This window comes from Uloborus diversus, chromosome 2 (assembly GCF_026930045.1).
Source record: "Uloborus diversus isolate 005 chromosome 2, Udiv.v.3.1, whole genome shotgun sequence".
NCBI classification, from domain to species: domain Eukaryota; kingdom Metazoa; phylum Arthropoda; class Arachnida; order Araneae; family Uloboridae; genus Uloborus; species Uloborus diversus.
In genome coordinates, this window is record NC_072732.1 from 188,015,754 (window position 1) to 188,028,197 (window position 12,444).

Consider the following 12,444-nt stretch of genomic DNA (forward strand, 5'->3'; position numbering starts at 1 on the left):
ACCAAAAAATCATTATTGTGCTAACTCGCCTTTTATTTATTCAGCATGTACATCTAAATGGCTCTCCAGATTAAGCAAAGTCCAGTTTAATTGGGTCTTGATTTATGAGGGTTTACTGTACAGATATTTCTGGGAAAACAGGCTAGTCGAAAGTCAACATTCTTCTCTCAATTAAGGGATTACAGAATACGTAATCATTTGTGACACAGGGTCACACTCGAAGCAAATGCTTCTCTTTGCATTTTAGAGACTACATCTGAAATGTGAACGATTTAATTTTGGAAGCTTGCACAATACTCCACTCTGTTGTTTGGCACGCATTCCTTCTGTGTGGTATAAAGAGTGTTGTGCTTTGTGCAATACAAGTTGTTTCACAAATCTTCTGAACCATTTCATTTTTTGGAGCCCGCCCATGCTTTTTTCTCTTGCGTGAACAGTATCTCTTCGAACTATTTGATCCATTTTATAGTGTTACCACGATAAGGTGATTCTTGAGAAATTTAGTTTGAAAATATAGCAATGAAGCTTCTGCACATGCCAGTATTCAAAAAAACAATAATAAATTCCAAATAAGCAAACTATTGCTGGGAGGTAGGTTACGAGTTTAACGGTGCTTCTGGTAAAGATTTTGATTGCTATAATATTTTTGTTATGCCAGATACTTACCATTCCACATTTAAAGTTTTGAACCACATATGCAATTTCTACATAAACCCATTATTTAGGTTGTGCTCCATATTTCTGTTTCATTCATTTTAAATCACAGCATTATTTGCTGCAGGAATGTGATTAGATACTAGTAACCTTTATAAGTAAAAGCATAGAGCATAAAATTCAATATTTTAAACTTCAAACTATCATAATTATTTTGATTTAGTACAAAAATAGATTTGTGAAACATAGGTGTGCGTGTGTGAGAGCCTATGACAGTTTTATTGGGATTTGCTTAGCAAATTACAAGAAAACTGATAAAAGATTTTGAAAAAATCATACTACTGAACAATATAGAGTTTGTCTAGATTAGATAGTGCCAGTAAACAAATGGGTCAAAACGTTATGATGCAAATCCCACTTAACTTAGATTGTACTACACCATGCAACTATCTTTCTTGCTTTGGCTATATTTAGCAGTTTCTGTATGGCGAAGGAGTCGACATGAATGGCGAGCACCTCTTCGATTGCTCTGTACCCCGGAAGGACCGCAATTCCTTCTTTTTCAAGACTCTCTCACTTCCTGGAGATTCTTTGTTTTTATACTGAATAGGGGTAATTTTTATCCCTTTAAGTATTTGAAGGATGTAATTTAAAAATAAATATTTTGTAGTTTGATTTTAGAAGAACAAGTTCACAAACATAAAAATTCACAAAGCAAGTTTCACTGGTGAAAGCTTTCGATACTTTGGGAAATATCAATATGCACATAATTAAAGGAAAGCAATTTACCATCTATGGGCTGTTGCTGGCCCAATGCTTGTGCAGCTTTTTTTACAATATTTATCACTGCATCAGTAGCACTACCAAATAAATTTGTTGCTTTTGCATCTTCTAGAGGTATATCTGCAATAAAAGTGAGTGAAATAAATGCATTTAACCAAACTTTTAAATAATTTGAATATTTAAAGTACCAATTTCAAGTTCATATGAAATATTCAAAAATATAAATGTTTAATCAAACTCAACTTAAAAGAAAATATTACCATGTTAAATCCCACAAATTTTCAGGAAACTGCATACATGTGTTTCGGATTAGAAGAACCTCTTTTTCAATGCAAAAGAGTTAAGCTTATGGATGAAAGACATCCAACATCCGTTTTTATTGGACTTTTCTCTTGCAAGTTCAACCTTTTGAATTGAAAAACACATGTACACAATTCTTTGTAAATTTGCATTTTAATGTTGCAATATTTTCTTTTACTTTTTTGCACAAGGTTATTTTGTTATTTCTTAGAACTATAACTTGTTTGAATGATGTAAAATAGCATAAGATAATATTACGAAAACTAAAATTTTAAAAGGCAGAAAATTAAAATAAAAAAATTTAAAGCATTGCATAGAGAAAGAAGAAAGCAAAATTGCTTTTCGATGTCATTCAAAAAAAATTAAAACTGAGCACTAACTGTTCTAGGATATTTTACTCTTTTTACAATGCAACAAATGAGCTTAGAGAGGAAAAAACGTTTGACCATCTTTTGTTGCCTAAAAAAAGGGAGCCAAGGACAGCTTGGAAAAGATCAACCACCTATTGAGAAAGATACTTATAAACCTGAAACATGTTTTCAATTCAAATTTCTATTTAGTTTTGATGTTACTTGTTGTTTATTGCACAGTTGCAAACATTTTACTTGAACTTATTTCTGCTTTCATTTAGAAACTAAAATTTTTAAAATATAAACAAAAAGAAATATTTAGTAGAAATTTTATAGAAATTGATATATTAAAATCTACTTGTATTATGAAAAGACATTTATATACTCACCTAACCTATCGGAATCATCTTCTGGAATTTCATGATGACTATCCAATGTCTCCATTTCTTCATACTCATCGACCATAGAAGTCCCAAAAATGCGCACAACACTTAGAGGACAATAATGCTCTTTGCCATAATGACTTAACAACTCTATCTGTAAAATATTTTTTATGTGAGTGAAGGTGCTTAAAACCAAAAACTTACTTTTCCAGATACATGTTTATGTTAGAATAATGAACGTAAGCTGAACAATTTATGACTTTAAAGATAAGCTAAGAACAATGGGGTTGTTTCCTTCAGTCAAAAGTACTATTCTGAGTCACTGAAATTGGTAAAATAAAGCAAAAAAAAAAAAAAAAAAACATGGAACCATAAAAAAACTTTTATTTTCCCAACAGCTGTTATTTATTTTAAATGATTTTCAAACCAGAATGATTCATTGCATGATGTCACAAGTGAAGAAAGCCATCTTGAATCAGAGCATGTGGCTGTCTTTTCTGGCAAGTTATCACCTTTTAATGATTCTTTCACCGCGAGAAATTCATTAGCGGAATGAAAATTGTTAGTTAAATAAAATATTCATTTAGTGAAGTTTGGAAATTAGCAATGTCTTGAAACTTTTTCCTGGTAACCACCTGGCTATATCATTGTTTAAAGTACCCCTACTTTAAACAATATAAGCAGAACTAAGCATCAGCATATTTCTTCGGCACCATGTTAAACCAACCAATGTGAAAACTGTCACTTTTCAGGAGAGCCAAAACAATATTTTTTTCACTTTAGACGTTTAGTTATTTTTTCAATGTTTTAAATTTTATAAATAACTTTAAGTGTAACACTGTCGCTTGGAGTAGTTGTAACTAGTAGCCCTTTTTGGCCTACTTTCCCAGAAAAAGAAGAAAAAAGCATGAAAGAAAGCTTAATGCATCTTAAAAATATCACGAAAAACAAAAAAAAATCAAAAATAAGTAAAATAATTAAATAAATATTGAAAAATTAAAAATTGGAAAGTAGGGTATTGAGATGGGGAAAATGCCTGTCCCCCCCCCCCCCTAATAACTTTTGAATGAATAGTCCGATTCGAACAAACTTTTTTTTTTATTTGAAAGATCTCGGCGAGTACACCTCATTCCCATATTTCACTTTTTGATTTGAACTATTTTTTGTTCAATTTTGAACAGTTCAAAAAAACTTAACATTAGTGCCGATGGGGAAATTCAAGGCAATTCCGAACTGTGAGGCGAATTTGCTTCAAAAAAACTTTGTAGGAAAAAACTTTTGATGAAAAACTTGTATATAAAATATCCTTTTGATTTGAACAATTTTCTGTTCAATTTTGAACTGTTCAAATCCCTTAACATTAGCGCCTACGGGGAAACTGAAAGTCAATGTAGATTCCGTACTTGAAGGCGGATTTACTTCAAACAAATTTTGTTGGAAACAGCTCTTGACGCCAAACTCCAGACTCCGAGAATTTAGGGGCACCTGACTCCGACTCGACTCCTGTGCCCGATAATTAATCGGACTCCGACTCCCCGACTTCAAATCCGACTTCGTAGCTTTGGCAAAAATTTATACACGGAGGACAGATAACTCCAATTTTTGATTTTTGGATATTCGACTCCAACTCCTTTATCCCAAAATGAGATTGGCTCCAACTCCGCAGGTATGGTTTTAACTGTGAAATAATTATTGTTGATATGACTTGTTTTTATTTTTACGCTAAAGTTTCAATTTAGGTACTCAGTTTTCGGCAAATAAACTCGAAGTCATTCATGTTTCTACATAAAGATATACGCAGACGATTTTTTTTTTTTTTTTTTTGACAATGAAAATTATTTCTTTAAGTTGACATTTTATTGCTTTTATTTATTTTGGTAATTGCATTAATTCATTTAAAAAATTATTTTTGGGAACAGGGGAAAAAGAAACTATTTTTTTTATATGATGTATTTATTTTAATAAGCTTATTAATTTTAATTATAATTTTTTCATTTTGAAAGCTGTTAAAGAATTTTTTTTAATGGAAAAAAGTGTATTAGCTGCTTTGTTTAAAAAATGCTGCTTTTTTTTTAAAGATGAGTGAGGAATGATTTATTCCAAGAAATCAGCTTAAAATATTTAAAAAATATGTTTGAAAAAATTTGCGATTTTAGCTATTTTTGAGAATGTTGATCAGGTACTAGAAAGTAGTATTGGTACACGGGAAAGTAGGCTCGTTTAGTTCTAGATGGAACTTCTTGATGAGTACTATGGCAAACCATCGAATTTGAAAAGCGCAATTCATGATTTTTCACATTTCTTAGTTAAGCATGGTGCCAACGATATGTACATTATGTACTGTAATAAATATTAAAAAGACTGAAATGAAACATAAAACAAAGCATTAATGAAAATCCAAACTATGCTAAAACATTAAGAATTAAAGATGCATGGATAGCCAGATTAAGGCATGAACACATGGAGCATGGGCCCAGGGCATCAACATTTTGGGGGCACCAAATCTGTAGGTAAAATTTTGATTTTGGACTCATTCCATATCGCACCATAGCAATATGTACATAATTAATCTTGAGAAAAAAAATCCCTATAAAAATTTAATCTCTTTCGCAAATCCCGAAACCACACCAAGTTGGTTCTATTTTTACAAAACTATGAAAAACTATACCATAGATAATTTTGATTTTAATGGCTTACTGTAATGGGAAAAGTTTGAAGACATCTTATATTATCATTTTTAGTTATTGTAATACTATGTCACATCTATTTTTTAAATGCATATATTTCGTAATGTAAAGTACCACCATATTTAGTACAGATGTGTTGATATGCAAGTATCAAGATATTTTACTGCTTCTCCATATAAAATAAGGGAGGAGGGCACCAAATAAATTTTGTGCCCAGTGTCTTCAAAAAATTTTAGTCGGGCCTGGATGCATAACAAATAAAATAACATTATGAAAGAAAACAAATTAAACTTTGACTAAAAGCATTTAAAAACATTTTGTTGATGTCCCTACAATAGAAAAGCAAGATTTAATTTGCCAAAAAGTACCTTAATAAACTTTCCAAATCCTTCTTGCTTCAGTTCAAAACTCTGAAGAATTCTTTGCTCGGCTGCAGTAAAACTTCCTAGTTGCACCCAATCGCGAGTCGGAAAATTATCACTAGAATAAACTACAAAGTCTTTCGGACAGGATGAAAAGAGTTCAAAGTTGGCCAGCTCAATCTAGAAATAACACAATTAAATAAAATGTGGTGGAAAAACACTTGGATAAGTCAAACATATATATTCATCATAAAATCAAAATTAGTTTATTTCATTTGTTAAAACAAATGATAATAAAGCAGTCATCTATACCACTAACAAGAGGAAATGATTTTCAATAAAATTTAATGGTATAAAATAGTATTAGTATCAATCAAAATACTAAAATTAAAAATTAAAAACAGGAAGCGAACATGTAATATAACTCAAAATGTCAATGTCAATACTAATATTAGTAACATGTTAAAAATGTTTCACTGAGAATCTTAATCTTTTTTCTTTTTCTTTTGTGCAGAAATGTAAATTAAAACTACTGAGAGTAGGGTAACTACCTTATAGTTTAAAAAGTAATTGATAAGGTAAAAAACTATAGTTGGGGCAAACCTAACCTGGCAGCGTCGTAATGCTGTAATTAGGATCAGCATAGCCTATACAAAGCTGCCAGGTTGGGTTTACCCCAATTGCAGGCATTGAATTGATTTAAGTGTTGCATTCTGTCAAAACGACTCTTTATAAAAAAAAAATTCCTTTGCAAAAAAATTCATAGGGTGCAAAAGTTTTGCATTTCAAGTGCTAAAAACTTTTTAAAAACATAATAAACTATACAGTTAAACAAAAATCAATATTTTTTTTTTTTTTAATGCAAAGCTACTATTTTGGTTAGATAACAATAATCGTTTATGGATACAAAAAATCAACAAAAAGAAATTGGAAAAATTTGCTTAATTTTAAGAGTGAATTTTGAGGTTGTACCGTATTAGAACATGATTGAAATATGAATTTAAATAATCACCTGTGAAGCTTGTACTGTTTCGCATAGTTCGATAACAAACCAAATTTTTGCTTTGCATGGATTAAGCATATATTCATCGACTAATTCGTTTAATATACGACTGGTTCCTTCTGCCTCGGAATTTGAAGCAACTATTTTGGCACCACATTCATAGGAGGAGTAATTCCGTCTGCGCTTTTGACTAGAAATTTTCTTCCCAGGGGGAGATGGAGAAGGGATTTTCTGCCCTGTGAAAAAAAGAAATAGAATTCAACTTCAAAAGGTAAATTCAAAAGAAAATCATACAAATTTAAAATGCCCAAATTTGGGGGTTATGTTTTTATTTTTGAATGAAAAAAAAATAAATAGCTTTCTTAAAATTATTCAGATATTTTGTGAAATTTGAACCAACAGAATATAGTCTGTAAATTCTATACATCTATAAATTCCTTAACAAGTAGGAACTTTATCTAGTAAAATATTTAAGGGACATAAATTGTTGAAAAGAATGCAAATAAAATTTGAATCTATTTTACTTTTTCTGAAAAACATGGGAAAACATGAATAATAAAAAAAATAACCAAGAATTGTTGTCATTACTTGATGCTTATTTTGTCAATTGCATTTGTATTTTAGAAACTAGTTTCAAATTACTTGGCTCCAAATTTGTGTCCATGACTAATCAAGGTTTTCAATTTAAAACATTAAACAAGACAATGGGCCACACGGGTCAGCTTCATGGGCTGCATTTGGCCTGTAGGTTGGGAACCACTACCTTACAAAATCAAGACAAATATATTTTTTATTTCCAGTGGGACTATGTAAGAGGCCATTTGGCCATAACCAGACCTAGTGCGCTCCCCGACAAGGCATCCGTCTTTCATGTGCCACCATTAACGCGCTGATGCATGACACAAGTAGTTTTTGCCTAGTTTCCACCAGATGGAGGCACCTGGGCTCTTTTTGATGCAAAACTGCACAAGGAATTTAATTTTACCGAGGAAATTGTAAGCCAAACGAATACCCAAGAGATCTTTTACATGCTGTATAATCATACAACATGGGTGCTGATGATTTTCTGCATCTCGAAAATCCACCGACTGGCTACCTCAGAACCCGGGTCCCAGGCATAGAAGGCCAGTGCCTAACCATCACGCTATCAGCCGGCTTGAAGACAAATATATTATGATCTAAAAGTTACCTCCTTTTTCTTGCTCAGCTAGCATCATTTTCTTCCACTCATCAAAGGAGGGCATGCCATCATACTGAGGCTGCTGAGGTACATTATCTTCTTTGGGTGGAGAAGATTCAGACGGCTTTTTTGCAGTTTGGGTCACAACAGGACTCGAAGCGGCAGGAACAGAATCTGTGTTTGAAGCCTCATCACTCTTAGAAGGACCAGGCGCCGTTACATCATCACTCTGGAGTGGAATTTCCTTCTGTTCATCTGCACTGAGCTGAACAGTTTCGGAACTGTAATAGAAAAATGAAAACTTGAAACTGAAAAGAACAGTTGGCTTAGACATAGAAGAAAAAGCAATTTAGACTGAATTCTAGCTTAAATCATTCAACACCAAGAATGTACATGTCATGTGTAAAAGCTGATAATGTTGTACGTAGTTTTCCTGGGAATAATCCGGGATTATTGAGAATGGAATTTTTAAGTAAGAGGATAACTTTGTTCACATTTTAACCTTTTGCTTGCACAATTTTTAAATTTCAATGCTTTTTACTTTTGTAAATGCAAATTAGGTAACTTTTTTCTGAAAAACAAATGTCAAATAGACTACCCTTAAATATTTTTTGAATGCATTTTTATAATAAAAGCGTTGTTCCAAATAAGGTTTCACTTTAAGCTGAGAAAAACAATTCAGATTTAAAATCATAAGTGAATGCTTACAATAATTTTAGTATTTATTCTGAGTAAAATGACTTTATATTAACACACACAAAATTTCATTATAAAACAAATAAAACAAAACACTGCAAGTTAAGCTGACATTTTCATTGTGAAATTAAATTTGGAAGTTTTAATTAAAAATATAAGATAATAAATTAAAAAGATTCATTTTTAAAAAAAACTAACCTCTTATCAGTATCTTTTGCAGCTATTGTAGGATCTGATTGGGTTAACACAGAAGCAATAGTTTTCTTTTTAATACTGATACTCTCTCTGCTTTCCAAAGTTTCCAAGTCTTGGCTATATTTATCAAAAAAGGAATTGATGAGTTACATTTGAAATATATTATATGCTTAACAATAATGAGTAATAAGTACCTATCACAAATAAAGACAATGCAGTCAATTGGTTAAAAAAATGTCTAACATTCTTCGCTTAAAAAGTGCTGTATTGATGAAGTGCAATCAAGTTTATAACGTTATGAACATTTCTAACTACAGTATAACTCAATTTAATGATTTCCTCAATTTGATGATACATTTCACTGATCTGGATTGACTGCATTGAATATCTATGCTCCTCGATTTAACGATATCCTTGATTTAACAATACATTTTTCCAGTCCCTTGACCAGTTAAATTGGGGTTATACTGTACTTAAAAATAGAAAATGGAATAAGAGTGCTTGGTAACTTAAAAAGACGAAACCATTCCAGTCAGTGTAAATTTTTCGGGGGGGGGGGGGGGGGGTTGAAGTGTATACCTAATGAGACTTCAAATCCGAGACACTTATGACCTATCTATGACCGTTACCATGACTCCAACTCCTCAATCGTGATTTTGGAGTCTTTTTCTTGTCCAACTTTAAGCACTAGGAATGAGAAGTATTGGAGGGTTATATTGGGGCTATAAGGGTTGTAACAATAGCACATATTTTCACAATAAAAGCAAGGAAGCTATCAGCTGTAATTGAAGACAAAAGTTTTGACAAAGTCAGTCATTTAAATAAAATAAGGAAAATTTTTGGCAAATTTTAGAATCAATAAAAATTGAAAATAAATTTTTGCAATAAAATCTTCACTTGAAAAACAATTGATATAGACATTGAACAGATTATATAACAATTAAAAGGTTATTAAATTAAGCTAACAATTAACGGAATATTTTACCCAGATTTTTTTTTTTACACAATGAAAAAGAATGATCGAAGTTATTTCTTTCAAATTGATGACAGTATCTTCATTTCAAACAGCATTTTAGAACATATTTCCAAACACAAATGTATGGAATTTTGTAATTTACATACGTACCTTTGATTTACCACATTACAACTACAGTAGAATCTCATTTATCCGGATTAATTTTGTAGAGTAAAAAAGTTTTATGCTCACACAAATAATAATTTTAAATTATGACAGCTGAACGATAAGCCCCCCCCCCCCCACAGCAAAAATTAAAATAATTTAAAATTTATTTTGATTAAATGTACAGCTCCTTCATAGGCCGCTAGCTGTACTTGGAGCGTCAGGCTGACATCACTGCAGCTAAATGATAGTTCATACAGTATTTAACTGAATAACATAAATAATAAAGTGTGGATTGCGCAAGAAACTATACAATTTTAAATGAAAAATTATCATATAAGCTTTGTGCTACAATATGATTAAAGTGATAAACCAATGTAAATAAAGCACAAATTCTGAAGAAAATACAGCATACAGCTATTTCAAGGCTACAATGGAGCCTCTTCAATGTAATAAGTTAATTAAGCCCTCTCATTCTAGCAAGGTTTCTGCTTCCAATGCTTCCTATACTATTAACTTAATATCCAAAACTTAGTCATCAAGTTGCTAAGATTTTGAAGAAGTTTGGTTTCGATACAGCTTTTTCTCCCGTAAATAAGATCAAGTTTACAAACTTGAAGCACCCTATTGATTGCCATAGCAACTGGGGTATTTATAGCATCTCCTGCAAGTGTGAACTTGGTTACATCGGACAGACTAAACGTGCTCTCAAGCACCCTCTGAAAGAACACGAAAATTATGTTAAACATAAAGAACTTGCTCATTCTTCCATCGCTCAGCATTGCTGGACTTTTGGCCAGGGCTGCGGAGTCGGAAAGAAAATGGCCGACTCTGACTCCGACTCCTGGATTTTGAAACGCCCGACTCTGACTCCGAATTTTTTTTTAATATTTTTAATTATTTTTTCAACTTCCTCTCTCCATTCAAGGGAAGGGGGAAAACCTCTTAACACAGATTGAAATATTAATTCCTTTTCATGAAAATTTCGCATTTTGTGTTTTATTGTAAACCCAAGACACCATACAACGTCAGAAATTCAATTTAAAAATCAAACTTTGAAATAGTTACGAGTTAAAAAGTGAGATGACTTAAAAATCCCTTTTAAAAATTTTAAAAAGGATTATCTGTAATTTTCCCCCCTTTAATGTTTAACAAATAGATATTGATCAAATCGTGTGCTTTCAATTTTTGAAAGCTGTAACTTGAGAGAAAAAAAACCTTTTTTTCTAAATCCAAGTTCTTGAGAGGGGGTGGTTTGCCCCGGGTGACACCCATCTGGTAGATGACACCCAAAGTTAATTTCAGAGTTTATAAAAAAATATAAATACTTTAATTCTGAAAATTTTCACGAATATATTTTAAATTATATTTCATCAAAAAAATTTCAACGAAAATAGGTCACATATACGTCAGGAGCTAATTTTACATAAAACGCGGCGGTATACAAATTTGTACGAATAACTTTTACTATACCTATATTTCTTCTTCGCTAAATTTTTAATTTAAATTTTATTGGCTGCTTTAGAATTAACCTAAATATGAAGATTTTAAGATTAACTGCAATTCTTGAGTGTTGTAATCAAGATCTAATTTACTTATTTTGTTCCATACTTTTTAGTGAGAACCAAGCTTACAGAAATAGTCTTAATAAAGAAAAAAACATTAGATTATTTCATCGAATCTTTTGGATTTGTGCTTTCGCGCCAGAACTTCTTTGAATTTGCCGATCACACTTAAACGTTTCAACCTTAGCTACGGGTGTCGACTTACTAATTTGTTACGTTTCTTTTACTATTTTATAAGTGAGATCGAACAAAACACTATATTTCATTTTTATTTGAAAGTGATTACTTGAAAATGTTAGGCAACAAAACCGTTTGCTGACAGTTGCTATTAGTTAAGTTAAAAAGCAAGCAAACTAGGGGACGGCTACAGAAAGTTCGGTAAGCATTCAAGCTAGCTAATTGCCATAATGGCAGTTATTTTCTCATTAGTATCTTTTTATACATGTAATCGAACCAATTGGTAATCAGTTTTTAAAAAATGCAAGGAGAGTCAGTGAAAAGGAAAGAAAAAAAGAAGCCCAGAGTCGGAGTCGGCATGTTTTCTAACGACTCCGACTCCTTTATCCCAAAATCAGTCCGACTCCGACTCTTCGACTCCGACTCCACAGCCCTGCTTTTGGCCACTGTTTTGATTTTTCATCTGCAAAGATTATTTGTAAATGTTCTTCGGGCTATGACCTCGATTTCTGGGAGGCTTACTATATTTGGAAATATACTTATTCTCTAGTAAATGAGTTTTCCAGCACTCCATTTTTTCATGATATTTGGAAGCAATTTTTATAATTGCTTTTTCGGTTACTTTGTTTTTTCTCTCCTGGCTCCTGATTGGTTGTCTCTGCACCTTGCTCTGAGCCCGGGATTGACCTGCTGTTTGCTGATTGGTTGTTGGATGTCTTGTGTCCTGAATTCCTATTTGTTGGCCCTCTTTGGTATAAATACCGGTGTCCACCCGGTTGTTGTTAGTTCTCTCGCAACTTTTGAAGAGGCTCCATTGTAGCCTTGAAATAGCTATATGCTGTATTTTCTTCAGAATTTGTACTTCATTTACGTTGGTTTATCACTTCAATCATACTGTATGATTTTGTTACAAAACATTGTTTTTTACTGTAATAAAAGATATGTTTACTTATTTAAAAATTTGTTTGGTTTATTACACTCACTATCTG

The 12,444-nt window shown here is 32.0% G+C and overlaps 1 protein-coding gene across 3 annotated transcripts in view; it reads right to left on the bottom strand.

The window, feature by feature from the left end:
* The window catches only part of LOC129216207 (SUN domain-containing ossification factor-like), a 109,114-nt gene that overhangs the window by 16,260 nt on the left and 80,410 nt on the right, over positions 1–12,444 (bottom strand). For all 3 annotated transcript variants that reach the window (XM_054850393.1, XM_054850394.1, XM_054850395.1), the window contains exons 5-10: positions 8,597–8,710; positions 7,712–7,983; positions 6,532–6,758; positions 5,526–5,699; positions 2,477–2,624; positions 1,444–1,557 (exon numbers count right to left, since the gene is read on the bottom strand). In XM_054850393.1, coding sequence (XP_054706368.1) covers positions 1,444–1,557; positions 2,477–2,624; positions 5,526–5,699; positions 6,532–6,758; positions 7,712–7,983; positions 8,597–8,710 — 1,049 coding nt within the window. The remainder of the gene's footprint in view (positions 1–1,443; positions 1,558–2,476; positions 2,625–5,525; positions 5,700–6,531; positions 6,759–7,711; positions 7,984–8,596; positions 8,711–12,444) is intronic.